Source organism: Pseudorca crassidens, chromosome 15 (genome assembly GCF_039906515.1).
Source record: "Pseudorca crassidens isolate mPseCra1 chromosome 15, mPseCra1.hap1, whole genome shotgun sequence".
NCBI classification, from domain to species: domain Eukaryota; kingdom Metazoa; phylum Chordata; class Mammalia; order Artiodactyla; family Delphinidae; genus Pseudorca; species Pseudorca crassidens.
The window spans coordinates 59,233,295-59,254,728 of record NC_090310.1 but is presented as its reverse complement, the minus strand read 5'-3'; the positions used below and the strand labels follow the sequence as shown (position 1 = coordinate 59,254,728).

At 55.2% G+C, this 21,434-nt stretch overlaps 2 protein-coding genes and 1 long non-coding RNA gene across 7 annotated transcripts; 1 reads left to right on the top strand and 2 right to left on the bottom strand.

Moving 5' to 3' along the window:
* Positions 1 to 87: 87 nt before the first annotated feature.
* On the bottom strand, positions 88 to 13,408 carry ADISSP (adipose secreted signaling protein). 2 transcript variants are annotated; one of them, XM_067707596.1, is made up of 6 exons: positions 13,236 to 13,408; positions 6,728 to 6,844; positions 5,160 to 5,302; positions 1,987 to 2,125; positions 1,002 to 1,124; positions 88 to 764 (listed from the first exon to the last, which is right to left on the bottom strand). In XM_067707596.1, exons 2-6 carry the CDS (start codon positions 6,744 to 6,746, stop codon positions 664 to 666), a joined length of 525 nt encoding a protein of 174 aa, XP_067563697.1. In that variant the 5' UTR covers positions 6,747 to 6,844; positions 13,236 to 13,408; the 3' UTR covers positions 88 to 663. The 2 variants fall into 2 exon arrangements, with proteins under 2 accessions (XP_067563697.1, XP_067563698.1); XM_067707597.1 differs by lacking the exon at positions 13,236 to 13,408 and adding an exon at positions 13,040 to 13,058.
* Positions 13,409 to 13,503: 95 nt separating this feature from the next.
* Positions 13,504 to 18,871, top strand: LOC137207585 (uncharacterized). The gene is made up of 3 exons (XR_010935165.1): positions 13,504 to 13,628; positions 16,062 to 16,291; positions 18,734 to 18,871. It is a non-coding gene; the product is annotated as an uncharacterized lncRNA (long non-coding RNA).
* On the bottom strand, positions 15,376 to 18,801 carry SPEF1 (sperm flagellar 1). 4 transcript variants are annotated; one of them, XM_067707593.1, is made up of 8 exons: positions 18,667 to 18,801; positions 17,465 to 17,576; positions 16,958 to 17,114; positions 16,733 to 16,772; positions 16,500 to 16,560; positions 16,163 to 16,286; positions 15,961 to 16,064; positions 15,376 to 15,815 (listed from the first exon to the last, which is right to left on the bottom strand). In XM_067707593.1, the coding sequence occupies exons 1-8, from the start codon at positions 18,773 to 18,775 to the stop codon at positions 15,494 to 15,496; spliced, it is 1,029 nt and encodes a 342-aa protein (XP_067563694.1). In that variant the 5' UTR covers positions 18,776 to 18,801; the 3' UTR covers positions 15,376 to 15,493. The 4 variants fall into 4 exon arrangements, with proteins under 4 accessions (XP_067563694.1, XP_067563695.1, XP_067563693.1 ...); XM_067707594.1 differs by lacking the exon at positions 18,667 to 18,801 and having other exon boundaries at positions 16,958 to 17,148; positions 17,465 to 18,436; XM_067707592.1 differs by lacking the exon at positions 18,667 to 18,801 and having other exon boundaries at positions 17,465 to 18,436.
* Positions 18,872 to 21,434: the final 2,563 nt, after the last annotated feature.

Below are 21,434 nucleotides of genomic sequence, written 5' to 3'. Positions count from 1 at the left end.
GAATGAGTTGAGCCAAAACCGTTCCTTGGCCCTTCTGTAAAGGATTGGGCATTCTCAGGGCCCTGGAGAACAAAAATCCTGCTGGCCTCTGGTATCCACTGGAAGTTTTATTTCTTTAGGGTTTTATCCCAACCAGTTGTTTAAAAACCAAGAAACACAGACCTGGGGGGGTAGGGATTGGGAACTGCACCTCCCTCCTCCTCACCATGGACGGCAGTGGGAAAGAGGGAGGGGACAGGAGAGATGGCTAAAGCAAGACGACAGCAGCAGTAATGGGGGCATCTACACCACAGAGCCAGCTCCCTCCTCTCCTAGGCCCTGGCTACAGCCCCTATGGCTTGGGGTAGGGGGGTGGGTAGAACCCACCCCAGGCCCTCTCCATCCCTCCTCAGAGAGCCTCCTTGGGGGCTCAGCCCATTTCTTCCAGCAGGAGACTGAGGCACACAGAGAGGAGGAAGTGGGAGAGGAGGATGCTGGAGAGGCAGGGAGGTGGCACAAATGAGGTGAGAGGTGTGGGCGAGGCTCCAGCTTGGAGGCCCTTGGACCCTCCACCTCCATGCCCATCCCTGGGAAGGGTGAGGAAGCCACACCATCACGCAGCATTTGAGGAGACGAGGTGGGGTTTAAGGCTGAGAGGCCCCGAGGCAGGTGGGGGCGAGGGCCTCAGTCGAAGCCGTGCCAGTCACTGTGCTCTGAGTCGTATTCTAGCTCAGCACCCACGCACTTGACACCATCTAGCAGCATGGGTGTGCCGTGGTGTCGGTCTGCAAGGCAGGTGACAAGTCAGTATGCCAGGCTGGACCCTGGCCCCACCTACTCCAAGGGGACTCCTCTACCTTCCCTCCCGGCTCTGCTAGGGGATGGGGAGAAAGGCACCCACCAAGGAGGTTGGGGATGGGCCGGGACAAGGATCCCTTTTTCAGACTCAAGGAGGGTGGAAACTCCTTGCAGCCAAGTTGGTGCCTCCCTCCTCTAGCCAGACCCGGGCCTCGAGCTCTCACCCATGACGCGCGCCTGCACCATCACGCGCACGCAGGTGCCGGTGCCACCTTCGCAGGCTAGCAGCATCTCCTCCTTGAGGACGCCCTCCTTGTGCGCTGAGTACTCACACTTGATGCTGTAACCTGCCCGGGCGATCAGCACCTCTGCGGCCTCCTGCCCCCACCCCCCAGCACTCACTGGCCCCCACCCACCACCAAGACCTCCAGAGGAGCAAGGATGGCCCAGGACCCTACCCCCAGGGCTGGGCGCATGGGCCTCAGGAACTTCCCATTCTTCATTGAGCTCTACATGCCTCTGCCTGCAGGCCAGAGGTCAAACTCAGGCTTCCAAGAGGTGGGATTCCCCAAAAAGGCAAGCAAGGAGAGAGGGTGATGGGGAGGGGAAAGGAGGGCAGGGCAGGGCTTGAGCAGATCTGGTGGCAAGAGGCCTGAGGGGGCTTGCTCAATCCACTTGAGGGTGAGGTCATTAGGTAGAGGTAGAGGGAAATGAAACTGAAGCTGGGGCTTCGGTACATGGTGAAACTGATACCCTAGCCTTTGGGAGAAGGGGGGGCACTAAAGCTGGCAGGGTATAGAGAAGCAGCCCCAAGCCCAAGCCCAGGTTTGGCGGGTGATGGGAGGTAGCTGCCCAGAGTCCCTGAGGTTCCAGTAGCTTTTTCCTGAGGTACAGGCAGAGGGAGGGCTAGAGGCCCAGAGCCAGTTCCTCAGTGGCTCCCACTGTCCCATTAAGGTAACTATCAGGCAATGAGCAGACATAGGCCAACTGTGTGAGCCCATGGACTTCTGTTCAGGGAGTGGGGCCTGGGGTATGGGACCTGCCAAGGTGCCACACTGCAAGGCCATAAAGAGGCATCATGACCCCTGATTGCTAAGCTGCCCATCAGCCCTAGATGGGGGAAGGAAGTACCCCATGCTCTCACTCCCACTCACACCCAGGCCCTGCTGGAGGAGGGCAGGCTTCCAGCACCCCAAGCAGGGTACGCACCTTCTGGGATGGGCATGACGCTGAGGAGCTTGAGGTGCAGGCTGGGGACAGGTGCCTCTCGGACCTCCTTGCTCAGCCTGCGCACTGGGGGCAGAGTGAAGGTAATCTCATACCTGTGCAGGATCTTCAGGAAGCCAACCTGCAGCAGGAGGGGTGGGGGAAGGAGGCACCTTCACTTATAGTCTCCCCCAGGGCCCACCCAGGTTGTGCCACTGATGATCCTGTGGGGCCCTACACTTGCTTCCTTGACAATCCCAGGGTAGCCTGACTCCCTCCATCACTCTAGTTGGTCCACACCCCTGGCCGGGTAGCTCTAGGCCCTTTCTCCAAGGACCCCATCCCTACAGCTTGGCCCACACACTCCTCAGCATCTGTCTCATGAGCCCTGAAGTTCCTTGGTGGCCATTTTATAGATGATGAAATGGAAGCTAGGAAATGACTGGCTGAAGGCCACAGTGTGGTCAGGGTATAGTCCTCCCTGGACCTCTTGGCTACTGCTGCCACACGTGGCACACAGCAAAGCACCAGCCACTGCCCACAGGGGAGGCTCAAAGCCCCACGACACAGGCCATCCACCTGCTCCCACCACTACCAGCATGTGGCCAGAGCCAATAGCCCAGGGACTCTGGTCCTCTAGTCATGGCAGGGCCACCAGGCAACACAGATAGCACAAGATGGAGGATGGGACAGAATTAGAAAAACAGACACTAGACCAGCTGTGTCAGTCCAAAGCTGGCCCACAAGACTGGCACCAGCCATGGAACCTGGGCTCCGGCCCACCCTGCTGGCATGTGAACATGGATTCCTGCCTGCCCACTCAAAGGCTCACTGTGTCCAACAGCCCTGATTCACAGCCCGAGCAATTTCTGTTGTTCATACACAGAGCTTGGCCATCCTTGGAAACTCCAGCCATGTGAAGGGTCACAGGCCAGGGTGGCTGTTGGGCAGGTAGGCTGACTGGAGTGCCAGTCCAGGAGGTGCAGAGGCGCATGCTGTATCCACAGCTCACATGCACACACACTCCTGTTCAGTTTCAGGAAATGGATGGCCCTGTCCTTTGGGGGAGCAACTAGCCTTTCAATGAGATCAGATGATGTCACTGCATGATAAAGCTCAGTCCCTGTGGCCCCCACACTCTGCTGGTAGAGGGCACACCTCTCAAGAGGACTTTCTGGCTGTACCTGCCAATGGTGACCCTGTGATCCAGCTGTATCACTTGCAGAATTTTCCAGGGGAAATACTCAGAGATGTGCAAAAAAAAATACTCATCACTGCCCTATTTATAACAGTACAAAACTGTAACACCAGGAATAGGGAACCAGCTAAATCAATGATGATACATATAGTGGAATACCAGGCAGTTTTAAAATCTCGTGGAAACCATCAGGAGATGGTTCACAACAGAAGCAAGCAAAACACAGTGTGTACACTGTGATACCAGTTTTTCATTTTTGGAAACAAAGCTAAAAAAGAAACTGGAATAACACACATCAAAATATTAACCGTAGTTATTTCTGGATAGTATGATTGCGGGTACTTTTAAATTTCTTTATAGTTTTTTCTATCTTCCAGATTTTCTCTAATTACATGAATGGATTTTGCAATGGGAGGCAGGGAGCTATTTTTGAAAGTTTGGGTTAATTATGTTTATTCCCTTGGGGAAGTTGTCAGCTCTTGGAGGAAGAGCAAGGGTTTCAGAGTTGGGCAAACAGGTATGACTCTGGGCCCCTCCTCAGGGTGATCTCAATAAACCAGAAACCATCCCACATCCTCACCACCATGCCCTCCAGGGCTCAACTCTGCAGCCCTGATTTATTGTCCAACCTGAGGGCCTCAGTCCCTGTTTCCCTCCAATCCATCCCCTCCAGAGACTTCCTCCTGCCCCTCCAAAGTGGATGTGGGATCCAACTGTGTGTGTCCCAGCAGCAGAGGAGACAAGAGTGTATGAGATGTGGCCACTCAGAGAGGAGGAGAGGGGAAAAACATGGGGGTGATAAATACTACTGCAAAGAGCCTAAATCAGCCAGAGGTTTGGCAGAGAAGAGTAAATAAAGTCACACCTTGTTATCAGCATAATTAGCCTTACACCTGAGTGACATACATACATCCTTCCATTTCCAACTCTTTGGGGTATAAATTGTCTCTACTTCAGAGAAGGGAAACTGAGGTGACCTGACCAAGGTCAGAGCCAGAATAGCAGGCCTGGACCTGAACCCAGGCCTGTGACACCACAGCCTTGACACCTGCCTTCCAATTGCAATGGTTGGGGTGATGCCGATGATAACAACAGCTCCACTCCCATTCAAGTAACATCGTAAGTCAGTGGTCCCCAACCTTTTTGGCACCAGGGGCTGGTTTTGTGGAAGACAATTTTTCCACGGACCAGGGGGTGGGGGTGAGGTGGGTATGGTTTCGGGATGATTCAAGTGCATTACATTTATTGTGCACTTTATTTCTATTATTATTACATTGTAATATATAATGAAATAATTATACAACTCACCATAATGAAGAATCAGTGGGAGCCCCGAGCTTGTTTTCACTTGCCACTTACTGATAGGGTTTTGATATGAGTCTGCAAGCAACTGATTTATTATGGTCTCTGTGCAGTCAAACCTCTCTGCTAATGATAATCTGTATTTGCAGCCACTCCCCAGCACTAGCATCACCGCCTCAGCTCCACCTCAGATCATCAGGCATTAGATTCTCACAAGGAACATGCAACCTAGATCCCTCGCATGCACAGTTCACAGTAGGGTTCCCACTCCTAAGAGAATCTAATACCGCCACTGATCTGACAGGAGGTGGAGCTCAGGAGGTAATGTGAGCAATGGGGAGAAGCTGTAAATACAGATGAAGCTTCGCTCACTCGCCTGCTGCTCACCTCCTGCTGTGTGGCCTGGTTCCTAACAGGCCATGGACCAGTAATGGTCCGTGGCCTGAGGGCTGGGGACCCCTGTCCTAAGTGCACTCATCTTACCACAGTCTCACACTTCCCATTTTACAGATGGGGAAACCAAAGCCCAAGGAAGAACAAAGATGTGCCTATGGAGCCAACTTAGAGGAAATGGAACAGGCTCAGGAAGCCAGGCAGGGCCAGGGAGAAGACAGATGGAATGAGGCTGATGATGGGGGGGGGGGGGCGCGGGGGGGCGGGGAAGATGCACACATACCTTGACCAGAAAGCTGCTGTCGCTCTCTTGGGTGACCATGACCACAGAGTCATGCAGCTTCTCATCAAAGTGGACATGGCTCTGGGAGCCTTCTGCATCATGGCCTGTCGCAAAGCGGATACTCCGGACTCTGGGCTTATTGCCTACGAAGAGAGTGGGAGAGGGCTACCGGGGCTGTTGCCTTCACCTATCCCAGTAAACTACTCCACCGTGTCACCTCCCCGCCCTCTGCGACTGCCCTTCACATCATCCAGCATCCACTGCTGGGCTAGGCCACATCCTACTGGACAGTGGCGATCAAAGGCTTGAGGCTCCCACCTGCCCCTACCTGCTCAGTCCTCCCACAGAAAATACTCATCCTGAGAGAGGGTTTGTGGGGGTGGGAGTCAGGGATTAGCTAATATGACCCTTCACTTAGAGGGAATGGGGCTAACAGGGAAGAGACAGTCCTCCCAACTCCAAACACCAAGCAGTGCAGGACTCAGCCCCAGTCCTCAAGATACCCTGCCCCATGCTCTCCTTCACAGTGCCAAGCAAGCTCCCCATCTCTGGGATCTCCTCTTCCAGGTCTGTCAGTACCTGAGGCCCCCTGCCTGCCCCTCCTGCTGACCCAACTTGAGAGGGGAGAAGGGCAGAGACAGGAATGGGCTCTATGGGACCTGCCTGGGAGTGGGAGAAACAAACAGGGTCAAAAACCACACTCAGCCCTCCTAGGAGGGGCCGCAGCTGCCTCTAAACCTCATCACTGATCACTGGCAGGTAAGAAGGAAGAACCCAGGGGAGCCTCCAGGACCCCTCCCAGAGACGCCTTTCCTTCTCTGCTTAACCCCTCACATGGCCCACGGCTGTCTCCAGCTGGGTCAGGTTCTCCAAGGCCGGGAAGTCAGGGATTAAGGCAGGCAGAGCGTGGGAACTGGGCTGAGGGCCTGTACCGGGGGAGGCTAAGGCTGAAAGAGGCCCATCTTGCCAAGAGCATGACCCCAATCCTCTCTGACCCCCACAGCCCCTAGGGCTCCCAACAGCCCTACCCAGAGTCCTTTTGGTGAGAAGGCCTGGGCCAGCCCTTGCCTGGGTTCTTGCACACTCAGTGGAGGGCCAGGGGGCCAGCCTGGCATTTTCACATTCACTGCTGAGCCCCCCAGACTTGATCCTCATATATCCTACCAGGCCTCCCTTGCCTAAAACCTTCTATGAGCACTTCTAGACTCTGAATGAAACCCAAATTCCTTTCCACAACCTGCTGTGGCTCTACCCACCTCAGCAGCCTCAATGCTCACCCAAAGCCCCCTGTGCTCCCCAACCCCCACAGTGGAACAGGGAGGCTGGAACATGGGGCCATGAAGGCACACACCTCCAAAGACCAGCACACCATGGAGCCAGCAGGGGTACCCGGGTTTGGCTTGGGTGTCCCCAGAACAAACACTGGTGTAATGTAATTAGTACCTCACATTCAGACAGACACACACACATACTCACAGCCAACGCAGGCCCCACATGCAGCAATGCCCCTTCCCACCAGGGCCCGCTGGAAGATGCTACAAACCCCGCCAGACCAGGCAGGCACTCACCTTTGTTGGCTGCAGCCATGGATGCCCTCCCTGCCACAGGGTGAGACACGCAGCTCCTGCCAGACACCACTGGTCAAGCTCAGCAGCTTCCCATGCTCCAGGGACACCAGCAGAAGCCTGATGCATGGGGAGTGGGGAGGGCAGGGGTCAGGGTCACCAATGGGCCTGTGGCTAGGGGAGAGCAGAGAGTTCCCTTTAGGAAGGACCCAAACCCCTGCTGCTCTCAGTAGCCCAAGTGGTACCTGCACCCCCTAGCAGAGGGGGCTTCTGCCCCCCCACTCCTCCACCCACTCCCCACATTCACCAAGAGCCCTCACCCTTGCCTGACACACTACTGACCCAGGGCCTGGCCAGCATGTACTGAGCTGCAGCTTCTGGGTGCCAAAGCACCAGCACAAGCCTCTTGTGCCCAGCCCACCTAAGGCTGGTGGGAAGAGGCAACCAGCAAAGGAAGGGGACTTCACTGGCACTTTCCAGGGGTCAGTTCTGGTGCTGGTGACCCAAAGGTTGGCCCATCCCAGACACACAGGCTGTACCATCCTACACCCAGAGACCACAGTATTCACGTTGCACAAGTGGGTCCAGGTCAGAGTTAACAATATGCTTGGAGGGGGGCAAATATGGGGGCTCACATAATAAAACATGTCCTCAGAGCTTTCCCTCCGAGTGATCGGTCAGGGCCATATACAGAACAGATACCCATGAAGGGGTTGCCGTCCATCGAAACCCACCATTCAGACTCTGGCTTGATTACTATCCGGCTGGCCTCCCAGCTCAGCTCCCCAAGGGCAGCCTCAGGGCAGAGACTGTGGGAGGCGCCTCCAGGAAGCCTGTGTGAGCAGCCAGGCCTCTGAAAGACTGGGCTGAGACCATCTCAACATCAAAAAGAATAATAAGTGCAACTGATGGAAACAGATGGAATTACATAAAATCAGAGCATTCACAGAGATTACAAAAAACGGGAGAAAGCAAAACAAACGAACCCAAATCCTCATTTGTCACTACTGACAGTAGCAATGCCCTAACTCTCTACTGGAAACTGGCAATATAGAGAACTAATTCAGCCTCTCTCTTGGCCTTTCCTATAACCAACTTGCCCTGGTGGTTAAAGGACAGCTCTTCTTTAACAAAGGAATGACCAACTGCTAAATAATTCTGCAACCCCCAAAACACAAATGCTAGGAGCAGCACTAATCAGTGGGTGCTAAACCAGTAAGGCAAAGGTTGAAATGGATGCTCACATATGCGCAAGTGCCACTGACAGATGACCTAGGGTTAAAGGGAACGAGTTTGCAATGGAGGGATGTGACATCAGTCAGTCTTGCATCAGTCAATCTCCTCTCACTCAGAGTGGGACAACTGGACACACTGATGTCTACTGATGTGAGGCAGCACCAAGTCACAGCAGTGCTAACAGGGCAGCCCCACCCCAAATGTCTAACCTGCATCATCTAAGCCCCTAGAACTCCAACCTCAGCTTACCAAAAACACAGAGGCCAGCAGAATAAATGACTCCACGAGAAAGCAAGGAGACAAACCCAGAAGGCAGGATATTCTACAGGACAACTGACCTAATTTTTTTCCAAACTGTAAGAAGGAAAATAAAGGAGGGAGGTGGTTCTAGATAGGGGATGGGCCAACTACAGCCTGTGGGGGCCGCCACTGTTTTTTGTAAAGTTTTACTGGCACACAACCGTGCTCATTTGTTTACGTGTTGTCTAAAATTGCTTCTGTTTTTTTTATTTGTTTGTTTGTTTTGCCTTGCCATGCTACTTGTGGGATCTTAGTTCCCAGACCAGGGATTGAACCTGGGCCTGGCAGTGAAAGTGCTGGGTCCTAACCACTGGACCGCCAGGGAATTCCCTAAAACTGCTTTTGCACTAAAGCAAAACTACTTTGAGTAGTTGCTACAGAGGCCACATAGCCTGCAAAGTCTATAATATTTACTATCTGGCCCTTCACAGAAAAAGTTTGCCAACCGCTGTTCTAAATTAACACACAAAGAGACCAAGAATGGGAAAACTGACCTCGTTTTTTCCACCACGTCAGTTTCAAGAAGAAAAATAAATGGGGTAGGGGATTTCTAACTATCTCTAAAAAGAGACATTTAGGGGATAATTGGGAAATAATGAGTGGGACTGGATCTTAGATGACATTAAGAAATAAAAGCTGATCAGTTAGGTGCGATAATGGATTTGGATTACGTAGAGAAGTATGTCCATATTTGTCAGAGATACACACTAAAGGAGAGATAAGTGAACGACGTTGGCTAGTCCAGGGAATGAAGAGACTAGCCAACTTGGGGTGGCCTCAGAGTTGGGCCTGTGGAGGGCATAACCTTGAGGCCCCTCAGGTGCCGAGCTGCCCTGAGAGCAGGCCTCACCTCCCTCCCTACTTCCCAATGCAAGAGAAGTCCACCTAGGCCCAAGCCTGGCCTCAAGGGCAGGGCAAACAGCCTGGGTACCAGGAGCCCACATACGAGGCCTCAGGAGGTACAGGGAAAGGCAAGGCTTGGGTCTCAGGAATGCAGGAGCGGCCAGGGCAGAAACAGCCCCAGGTGAGTACTCTGAGGTCACTCCCAGAAGGGCAGCCCCTGAGCCCTGGAATGCCTAGCTGTCCCAGAGAGACTGGCCCCTGGAGAGAAGCCTGCCCTACCCTACCCACTCCAGCCATCCCCTGAAGCTGTGGACTCAGAGCATGTGAAACATGGCCAAGAGCAAGGGGCCAAGAGCAAGGGGACCCTCCTCCTACCTTGGGCAGAGGCTGCTCCAGCCACACCTCTGCAGCCAGGGGAAATGACAAGAGGCCCCCATTTCCCAGGACATTTCCTGGGAGGCCTGGATGAAACTCAAACAGTGGCTGGTAAGCAAAGGCTCCTGGGGCTCTTCATAAAACTCTCTTCACTTCATAAAACCCCAGTACACACAGAGTCCGGTCCCTGTCTTCCTCCCCAGTCCATTGCCTGTTGCCTGCCTGCCTGCCTGCTTTAACCCAGGCCATCCCCTCTGCCTGGAATAATCCTGCCCCCCATCCACACCCCAGCCTGGGTCTCAGCTCCAGAGGACGTTTTTCAAGGTAGCACAACCCTATCCCACCACCGCCCATCCCAGGATAGGCCTGAAAATCTTCAAAAAGGATCCCCTTTCTCACTTCTGGGATCATTTGATATCTATGTCCCCCACCTAACAAGGGCGGTGACTGTGTTTTTGCCAAACGCTGTGTTCCCAGCATCCAGCCCAGCACCTGGCAGGGAGCAGCTGTGTTCAGTTTATATTTGTTAAATGAATGAATGACCAAACTAAGTGGAGCCCAAGCATGGGCCTCAGCTGGGCCCTCTAGGCAGATGTGGCACCAGGGCCCAGAGGCTCTCAGAAGAGGAACCGCCCCACCTCATTCTTTAAGCCAACCCCTGCCCTGGAGGGCACTCCCTTCCCCCCATCTCGGAGTAGGGCCCCCCGATGGGCATCTTCTAGCCTGGCCACAATCAGCTGTTACCTGCCCCCTCAACCTTGAAATGGAAGGTCCACTGAGGGCCGGACCTGCGTCTCTTGCACTGCCCAGAGCTCAAGACAGAGCAAGCACTCAGGCACTGCCTTGTAACCCTTGGGCAATGAGAACGCAGAGCGAGGAGGCAAGTGACTTCAGGGGCTCAGAGAAGGCTGGAAAAAGCTCCTTTCCTAGCAGAAAGCCTCTCTGGTCGCTGTCCCCTGTGAGCCAGACTCTCGTCCACGCACAATTCTTCATCAGAATCAGGAGGAGATGGCATTGGGCCACAACTCCCGAAGCCCCCATAACTCCCGAAGCCCGTGCGCCTAAAAAGCCCGGGTTCCACAACAAGAGAAGCCAACACGCTGAGAAGCCCGTGCACCTCAAGAGTAGCCCCTACTCGCCGCAACTAGAGAAAGCCCGCGTGCAGCAACGAAGACCCAATGCAGCCAAAAATAAATTATATATAAAAAAAAGAAAAACAGCTCAAGGGCTGAGGGGCCTCCCTCTCCCTTCCTTCATCCTGCCTTCCCCTCCCCACCAGGTCTCCAGGGATTGCCAGAGGGCAGACTGCTGGGAGCCCACTATGCCCTACAACCAGAAGGACTCATAAAGAAGATGTGAAGAATATACATCCCTCTCGAGCAAAAAAAAGACACCCCCACCTTTAGATGGGCTGGCAACAGGTCAGGGGTGGTACCACAGAGAGTTACAGGATGGGGAGGGCTGGGAAGCTGGAACAAGGGCCTTCGGGGACTCCTTCAGCTCTCAGTTAATCTCAGGTAAATTGGCGGAACCTTCTCTCTGGGAAACAGAGCTCCCAGCTCAGATCCCTCTCAGCTTTAGACAGAAAGGCTGCTTCAAGGTTATTCTACCCAGGGAAGGGCTCAGTCAGGCCCAGCGGCGCCTCTGGCACAAGGAGCAGGACAGGGAAATGGCAGCTGGGCAAATGGACAGATGGACAGTTACACAGGAACCCAGAGTTCTCAGCCCCTTAGATTCCTGCCCTGCACACAGAGTGCTAGCTGCTACTCCAGGCTGTCCCACACTGGGGCCCAAGGCTGAAGGGAGGGTCAAAGACAGTCTGTCCATGGCAAAGTGGAGCTCCAGAATCTGCCACCCTCTTGCCCTGTACCTCACAGCTGCATCCCCACAGCACGTCTCTGCAGTCTCCAAACCCCAGGCATCGTAGGACCAGCCCCAGCTTGTCCTCTGCTTTGTGGCTAGGAACAAGCTTCTTGGGGCCTCGTTTCTCATTCATTCCTAATCCACATTCTCAACCTGTTCAAGGACTTTGAGTCAGGAACTCTACAATCTTCCATCCTCCCCACCCCAGCCTAGGACTCAGTCCTGGCTTAAGCACTCAGTCCCACAGAAGCCTCTCATCAAAGCTCAAGCATGTAAAAAGAGCACCCACTGAGGCCACACTAACCTGCTGACTCCAGGACCTGACATAGGACTGGGCCCACATACCTAGAACAAGGCCTGGAAAGACAAGGCTGAAGGTCAGGAGTGGTTGTGACAGTTTTATATCAACTCAGACTGGATATGACTCCATTTTCTCCTCCCTCCAGCAGGCCAAAGTTGCAAGGATAAGTATGGGTGTTCTCTCTCTTAAAAATGGGTGGAGGGCTTCCCTGGTGGCCCAGTGGTTAAGAATCCACCTGCCAATGCAGGGGACACGGGTTCGAGCCCTGGTCGGGGAAGATCCCACATGCCGCAGAGCAATTAAGCCCTTGCGCCACAACTACTGAGCCTGCGCTCTAGAGCCGGTGAGCCACAACTACTGAAGCCCGCACGCCTAGAGCCGGTGCTCCACAACAAGAGAAGCCATGGGGCAATGAGAAGCCCGCACACCGCAACGACAGAGTAGCCCCCACTCACCGCAACTAGAGAAAATCCACGTACAGCAACGAAAACCCAAGGCAGCCATTAATTAATTAATTAATTAATTAATTAGAAAAAGAATGAGTGGAGCAGGGGTGAACTCAGGAAGGGACCCCCACCATCTCCCACCCTCCTTTCTCCCCAAGAAGTGCTGCCCTCCTCTCCCCAGCATCTATCTCCTCCCCACAACCTCTCAGGCCCGCAGCTAGAGGCTGCTCAGACCCCTCTAGCCTCCAGACTGCCTGCCCCACCCAGGCCCCAATTAGTAGAGGCCAGGCCAGGTCCAGCGGGTGACAGCTGCCTCTGACCTTCTTCAACTCCCTGAGCAGAGAAACGCCCTACCCACACTTCCCAAGGCCAAGGTTCAAGAGGAAAGGCAACCCAAGCCCACCCTTCTCAGTCCACCAGGGTTCCTGCTCACTAACAGGAACACTGGTCCAGAACCTAAACGAACCTTTCCTGCTCTGTGACAAAGGGGAAGTGGTGGCCAAGCTCCCAGAGACATCAGGGGCCTGGGTATAGGAATCTATACCCTCTCCCGCCTCCATCCCCGTGGGTGTGGCGCCCCCATCCCCACCCCATCCTCATCTTCTAAGGGGACAGAGGAGTCTGGACGCCCCCCCATCACACTCCTCCCGGGCTGCGAGACGTCGGCTCTGTCCCTCATAATCCTGTGCCGTCCCCACCCTCATCTCTGCTGACGCTGTTGTCTCGGGAGCCCGTACTCCCCGATATCACAGCCCTCCTCCCTGAAGGTGCCGAGCCACGCGAGGTTCAGAGGCTACTCGTCCAAGGTCACACATTGAGGCGATGACAATGGAGGGCGGGCGCGGAGTTGCTGACGGCGCTGACCCCATTTGGCCCCCGCCCTCACTGTGTCACACGTGCCCCCGACAGCGCCCCCCGGAAAGCACTCTAGCTCTACCACCTAACGGTCACCTGCGGCCCTGGGGCCTGACATCTCCCCAGCTCAGATGCCAGGGAGCCCTCCCCGTCCCGGGCCCGACAGCGGAACCCTCCAGCCCCAGCCGGATGGGGTCGCAGGCACCGACTACCCAGAACAGCGGCTCCGCTGGGAGGGGATCTCCGCGAGCGGGGCGGAACCGGGAGGTGGCGGAAGGAAGAGCAGTCTCACCGTGCGGGGAGCACCCCGAAGCCAGGAAGGGCAGGGACGACCGCGACAGCGGCGGCGGCAGCTGTGGCGGTGGCGGCAGCCGTGGCGGTGGCAGCAGCAGCGGGGTCTCAGCGCAGAACCAGAGGAGAGAGCCCCGCGCCGCTACCGCTCGCCTCAAGGGCACACCCCCACCTCCGCCCATTGGTCGACCGAAGGGGTGGGGCGAGGGCACTTCAGACCAATAAGCAGGCCCCAAAGAACCGCCAACGGGCGTTGCGCCTCTGCGTCACCTGCAGGAGCCCCTGCGGCTGCGCCGTGCGAGCCCACGCCCCGGGGACCCGCAAGTTCTCGCGATGAAGTCAGCCAGGGCGCTCTCCGTGGCCAGGCGGCAGGATACCGTAGAAGCGAGAGAAGGTAGAAGCGCCCTTAATAGGCCCTACGCGTGTCTACTTTCAGCCTGGGGCTTTGCTCCTCCTGTCTCCGCCCAACCTGGAAGGGGCGTCCCCTGGGCTCTGTCCCTTGAGCGGCCGTAGGGTGGGGCTCAGAGCTAGGTGAGGCACCTGAAAGTCGCCTTCCGAGGCTTCCAAGCTCGCATTGGCAGTCGATACGGGCATCGCTAGGTCCTGTCCAGGAGCGGAGGAACCCTCCATTCTTCCCGCTCTGCGATCGCCGGGTTTCGGCATCTTCCCCTTCCGTCCCATCCCCCTGCCTCGGAGGAAGCGCTCCCGTGAGGAACTGAGACGCGTCCTGGGTGCCCTGCCGGCCCGGATAAGAATCAGAACAAAGAAGGCTCGCGGGGTGGGGGGGTGGGAGAACTTGTGCAGGAGCCGCCGGGGACCGCAGCCTCTGCTCTCGATCTCCACGGAGGCGGTCGCAATGGCAGGGGGATGTGCCTAGTTCAGCGCCCCGGGGTGGGATGTGGGCGCCTGCACAGAGTCTGGGAGCAGAAATGTAGCCCTCGGATCTTTAAGGGTTCTAGCCGCTGCTGCGCCTGCAGGTCCTTGAACAACACCCCCTCCCGATTTCGCTGGCTGGAACAGGGTCCCTAAAGTACCCGCGGGGAACGGTCCCTTCTTCCAACATAACTAGGAGAGAGATGGTATGGGCAGCTTAAGGCCAGCTTCCTTTCAGAAAGAGCGGGGTCACTGCCTTTGGGGAGCCCCCAAGGCTCCTACCCTCCGCTGGATCCCTGTGGCCCCTAACATATCTTCGGGTCTCTGGTGAACACACTGTCGGCAAATTAATCTTCATGAGCTATTGTTACTATTGAATCCTCCCCTGTTCCAAAACGGTCTGTGCTCTGGGACTGTCTCCAGAAGAGCCTCAGACTTTTTAGCATCATTTTGGGTGATAAGTTCACACTCTGAAGTTTGAGATGCTGTCCTCCAGCATGGTCATTGGGAGATTTCTACATTCTGATCCCAGCCCATCCACTCTTGCCAGATGCTTTCTTATTACCCAACCCACCATTCCATGTGCCCCGGTATGCCTCCCCCACAGTTGTATTCACACGTCTATTCTATTCCTCAAGCTCTAAAAGTGGCAGACAGTGCACCCAGAGTAAGCTATAGATGTATTTTGTTTAGTCCACATGGGGCTTTAAAAAATTATTCTTCCTCTTCCTCCTCCTCTGCTTCTTCTTGTTCCTCTTTTGAAATATCAGAAGATCTAACAACATGGACTCGATTCCAGCCTGGCACCAAAGGCTGATGGCACCAAAGGCCATGGTATCTTGGTCAGGGTTGAGAGTCAAGCTTGGCCTTGGTCCACAGAACTTGGGGTCAGTCTGTGGGCAGGGTTGGGAGTCATACAGAGGACAGGTTTAGGGGTGAGTCCATAAGCAGGGTTGAGGGTGACTATGTGGCTACATTTGGTGAGAATCTGAAGCCTGGGTTTGTGGTTGGGTTTGGACAGGGTTGGAGGACACTGTGAGTATAGGTTTGGGGGTCAGTCTAAAGCCAGAGTTAGAAGTCAGGCTGTCCTAGTGCACAAGACCTAACCCCTGGTGGTATCATCAACCTACCAAGCAGTGGCCACTTCAGGGCCCAGCTACCACGAGTTGAGACCCACTCTGGGCCCACAAGGCTCTTTCACTTAAGGGGTGGGGTGTAGCACAAGGGGGACAGGAAATCCCCCTCAGAGAACAGAAGGCAGGCACAGGAAGGAGAGCATACCTTTAATGGGGGCAGCCCAGACATTCTTAACATAACCCCTGTGAGGGGAGGGCAATTGGAACAAGCACAGCCCATGTCTTCCCCACTCCTGGCTGAGCTCACTCCTCACCCCTTCAGCTGTTGCACTTTCCAGCCTCCAGCTGGGTCCCAGGTGAGTGCCCAGGAGGGGCGAGGAAGCCCCTCAGGTGTCTGGGGCAGCTTCCCCTTTGGCCCAGGGCACAGAGGACTAGCCTGGATGGAGACGCTGCTGTCATCAGAGCTGGGCGGGGACCGGGTTCTAGGGGTGCGGACCGAGCTGGGGAACCACCCCCCAAGGCCCAGCACAGGGAGCACCAAGGCAGAACCCCCTCTGGTGTCAGGCACTGCTTTGAGGTGCATGCCAGGTCTCTGCATGTGGCTTCTAGGTTCTGGAAAGCAGTCCATTCTCCTGACCCGGATGGAGTGGAAGGAGGGGGCTCAGTCACGGGGCTCAGCTTGGAGGGTTCCTGTCCCGCTGCCCCCCATGCTAACTCACACCCCAAGAGAGGGGAGGCGCTCTTGTCCCAGGAGGCTCATTGGAGCCGCTGGCTCACCGCTGCTTACGCTCCGCCTGCTGGAGCCGCCGGGAGAGGTCTTCGATGCGCACGTTCTTGAGCTGGAGCAGGTGCTCCAAGCGTCTCACCTTCATCTGCAGGACCTGGGAGGAGCCCCATAGAGGTCAAGCCTGCAGCCTGCTGCCCCCGCCCCTGTGTTTCCAGGCCCCAATCCCCCAGCGCCTTCCCAGTGCGCCCTCACCTGCACAGTCTCCTGCAAGGTCAACAGCTCCTGCTCCTTTTCAGCAATCTGGAGGACGAAGCTTCGGTCGCCCTGCAGCGCCTGGCTATACCCCAGAGGCCGGGGCACAGGCAGCCGGCCCACCCTGGGGTGAGAAGCAGCTTAGCCCAGGCTTGGATCTTGGGCCCCACCCTCACCCTTCCAGTGTCCCTCGACCAGGCCTTCTCTCCCCCCCACCCTCCCCCACCCATCCCTGACTTCCCTACCTTTCCAGGTGCAAACCTCACCCTCACCTCCTAGCCATGTGCATAGGGAGATTACCAGGGTTGGTGAGGTCAGGAGCTCCCAGTTTCCTTACCTGAGCTGCCCCCCTCCCTGGGGGTCTGGAGCACCTTTCCCTCGGGCCTTCTGGGAGAAACCTGAGACAAGGCAAGTGTAGGAGTAATCCTGATGGAGCCCTGTTTTCCTGTCTTCCACCTCCCCACACCCGCACCCCTTCCCCCACAGGAAGGAAGGACGGGAGGAAAGCTCCTCCTGGGAGGGAAGAAAAGTAAAGGCCACTTTACCCACATCTAGTAAAGGCCACTTTACCCACATCTATGTAGTCAGTGCCATCCTGGGGAGCCAGCTCCTGAAAGAACCCCCAGGGTCTGCTGTGAGCTCAGGCTGCCCACCCGCAAAGAGCACCTCCCCCCGCCCGCCCGCCAGGCTCCCTTTAGCCAGGCACCCTTCTCCCACACTTATTGCTGAGGCAGAGCGTTCTGCTGCCTGGGAAACTCCCCCAGAGCAGTGCAAGAAACTTGAATGGGGTGGCACCTGTAAGGAGCTGGTGCCCTGCTTCCTGCACCTCTGCTGCTCCTCCAGGCACTGCCTCAGTGGAATGAGCACCAGCTCCACCACGCCTGGGGTACACTGTGCAATCTTGCGCATCACGTCATCTGGTACAGAGAAGCTCAATTTGTTCAGCACCTTCCTGGGGGGCAGACACAGGGATGGTGGACTGGCTCCTGGGGGGGATGGAGTGAAGGGTTGGGGGATGGAAAGGGGTGCAGCAGTTGCAGCCCTTCAGTGCACAGCCTTGGGGGAATGGAAGGGCACCCAACCTGAGCCCAGTGTTTATATGTCTCGAGGGTCCTTGTCACCTCCCCAAAAGAAGAGTCGCTTGATTTTGTTACCAGACAGATTCTGTCTGCATTGTCCCTTCCCAGCCAGCCACCAGCCTGGACTGTGGAGACCACAGGAGGTGGAGGGGCTGGGCAGACCTTCCTGGGATCCCAGTGTAGGGGCTGGAGATCCCACTAGTGTGCCCAGGTATTCTGCTACCTGTTCAGGTGACCCCAGTTGCTCAGCTTCTGCTGGAGAGAGTTAGCAGGAACATAATTGTGCATCTCCACCATCTTGGGGAAGTAAAACTTGATGACTTCTGCGACCAGGACTGAGGGAGAGGGGGTGGGAGCAGACATGGAAGTTGTAGAGATGGGTAAGGAAGAAGGGGGAGGGAGAAAGAATGGGTGGGATGGGAGAATCAGGGTTTTCAGAGTGGTGGGGCCAAGCGGAGAGGTGAAGATGTGGAAAGGGGTAAGGATGATATGGAGGTGAGGTAAGAAAGCAAGATCAGTGATCAGCCAGAGACAAAAATTCCAGCACACCCCAAAGGAGCTGCACTCCTTTGCCATTAACTCAGGGCATATAAAAACTAAGGTCTCTAGTCCTCTATGAGTCTCAAAGAGAACGCTTCAGGAGGCTGGGGCCTCACTCTAGGAATTGACATAAATACACACACACACACAAAATGACACAGATGCAGAAACATACACAGACACATACTTCTATCACTGGAGTTCTAAGAGACAGTCACCAACACACACACACAGAAGCACAAAGTGTCACCAATATACACACAGAGAGGTGCATACTTCTATTATTAAAATCCCAGGAGACAGTCTTGGACACACACCTACACAATCACAAAGAAACATATGCACACAACATCCACACTCATACATACAGGACAGAACATGTCAACACACATATGACCAAACACATGCTCAGACTCCCACAAGACAGATATATAGAATAGAAGAATAGGCATGCACACACACAGAAATGTACAAATACATACACAGAACGCATCTTAGTCATTAAAGTCCCAGGAGGGAGTCACAGACTCAGACACACACACACGCCACATGCATAAAGGATAGAACATGTATACATAATATGGACACACACATGCCCACATACCCAAGATGCACACTTCTACAACTGAAGTTCTAGGAGATAGACACCCCTCCCACCAACCCACCCCCGCCTCCGCCGCCACAAGCACACAAGCACAAGAGACATGTATGCACACACACCCCGTACACCCGTACATACAGGACAGAACGCGTAGACACACAAGGACATACAGAACACACCCAGACGCGCACGCGGACACACACACACACACGCTGGAGCTCACACGTCTGTCACACACACACACACACACACACACACACACACACACACGCTGGAGCGCACACCTCCGTCACTGAAGTCCCGGGAGAGATTTCGCTTGGGCCGGGACAGAGGGATGTTGTCTACCCACAGGTACAGTTGGTGCAGCGCTTCCTCGTCCACGCTGCCCGCCATTGGCGCCCTCAGAAAGGTCAGGCCGTTCCAGCCGTGCAGAGTCCAGGCCCAACCTCACGACCCCTCAAGAGCTTCCTCTATCGCCACTGCTGCCACCCAGATCCTCCTCTGCCTCTCTAACCCAGACTCACTTTCCAGCTGGGAGCGGCCATATTGTTTTCTGAAACCATGGCAACCATACTCGAGTCGCCGGGGGAGCAAGGGCTCCTGGGAGTTGTAGTTTTCCCCCTCCAGCTACCTCCTCTCAGGCCCCAGCTTTGAAAAGGCGGTTTGTCTTGTCCACCTCCCAAGAAATCACCTCTGCCAACTGCTCACCAGACATTGGCCCACTCTAGGAACTGCCAAAGCCAACCAGGCCTCCAGAACTCCTGCATCAGTATCCTCAGGACAAGGAAACTCCTCCAGGGTCCTTTAGCAATCAGTCCCAAGTGAAGTCAGCATCCCAGTGTTTGTCAGCTTTATCTGGTGGTCCATTGTTAATCACCAGCTGCTTCACATCTGGACTGTGTGGTAGGCTGGGTGACAGTGCCTCCTTGCTAGGTCCCTCCTCAAAGCTCTGTGCTCACAGAGCCATCCCCACACCACTGACCCCCACCCCCCAAGTAGTGTCCCAGTGAGGCATTTTATATGTAACCCAGACTCCCAGGGAGAGCACCAGAGCTCAAGGCCAGTGTCTTGGGCAGGTCATTTATAGTCCTGAACCCTATTTCCTCCTTCATGAAATGGGGATGGTTCTCACCTACCATCCCTAAGGAGTAATACAGAGAATGGGAAGGGTATTTACAAAAGCCCTGTATTTGGGGACTGGGGGAACAGGGGTTAGTTATAGGTACAGGAGCTTCAAGAGCTCCTGTAGACACTTCCACATCCCTCATCTCCAAGAGCTATTCTTCCATGGGTTAGAAACTGAGTCAGGGGCTTCCCTGGTGGCGCAGTGGTTGAGAATCTGCCTGCCAACGCAGGGGACACGGGTTCGAGCCCTGGTCTGGGAAGATCCCACATGCCGCGGAGCAACTAGGCCCGTGAGCCACAACTACTGAGCCTGCGCGTCTGGAGCTTGTACTCCGCAACAAGAGAGGCCGCGACAGTGAGAGGCCCGCACATCGCGATGAAGAGTGGCCCCGCTCTCTGCAACTAGAGAAAGCCCTCGCACAGAAACGAAGACCCAACACAGCCAAAAATAAATAAATAAAAAGCTTTTTTTTTTAAAAAGAAACTGAGTCAGTAAGCAATTCCTTTAGGAATATGGTTAGGGTTAGGAATTCCTTAGTAAAGGGGCACTTCTAGAGTCAGCCTGGGGAGAGAGCTTGCTTCTGCCACATACTAGTGGTTTGGCTTTGGGCACATTACTGAACCTTTCTGTTCTGTGTTTCTCATGGTTTTACCTACTTCACAGGGGCTTTGTGAGCATCTAAAGTACTTAGCATAGAGCCTGGCACACAGCAAGAGCCCTATTAATGCCAGTTGGTGTTAACATTAATGAGATGATCTCAGTTCCAGCAAAAGAGGTGTTCTTGTTGGCAGGAGACAAATGGAAGTATTTGCCTTGTTGGTATTTGAGGTGAGGGCCTTGGGTTGGCCAGGGGCATCTGGGGAGAAGGCTACTGCTCCCACATATTTACTCCAGAGCAGGCCAGGGGGTAGGCTGGGCTTCCTTGTCTCATCCTCCGGGGCTCAGATGGGGACTGGATGGGGGCCAGGGTGGGGGCTGGGAATCCCAACTGCTTTTTTGCTTTCACTTAGTTCTGAAGCCTTCAAGGTCTTAAGGGAATCCCTGAGAGTCAGAGGTACGGAAGGGAAAGTCATTCCACCTTCTTGTTTAAAAAGATGACTTGGATAACTGCCTGCAACACCCCCCACCCCACCCCACATTCCAGGGTGGAGAGAGGAGGAACTGTGAGGAGGTGGGGGCAGGGAACCACAGGGGTGATGTGCCAGCCTCAGTAGAGGTGGGAAAACCGGTTTGGGGCCCAGAGCTGCTGGCCTGCTCAAGCTCAGGCCCTCCCCTCACTAGAACCACTGGGGCCTGAGGGCCTCAGTGACAAAGGGCCCGGGAGGGGCGAGCTGGCCCTGAAGAGAAAGGTTGGGTAGGATCAGCAGAGGGCCTGTCCTCACCTTTGGATGGGGGCGGGGGGGGGGTCCAGAGGGTACCACACAGGGAGTGGCTAACCTCTTGGGGGTGCAACGTGTCCCCAGCAATTTCACCTCCATCCTGACACTGTTCCCAAGGATAGCCACCAGAATTGGAAATGCCAATCACTGAAAGGCCTAGAGGACTCCCTCTTAAGGCACCATACAAGAGATGCCCTGTATGCCCCTATAAACTCCAACCTGGACCACAGGAGCTGCCCCAACACTCCTTTCTTTCTGTCCTCTGACCCCTCTCCTGCAGGGATCTTCTTTAATGGTCCTTGATAAGCCTAGTTCCGAGGTGCCCACAGTTTAATTTGGCCCTCCAGGGACTGTTGGTTCCCTCCCTCCTGTCCCAGCCAACTGACCCAAAAGTTTTAACCCCAAAGCAGTGCAAGGCCCAGCTTGCTCAAACCCACCCCCAGGCAGGTGCATTGAAAACCCCTCCCACCCAAGCCTAGGCAACACTTAGATATACATGTTGCCCCTCACCCTGGTCAGGGCTTGGGCTGTAGCCACTCTCTCAACA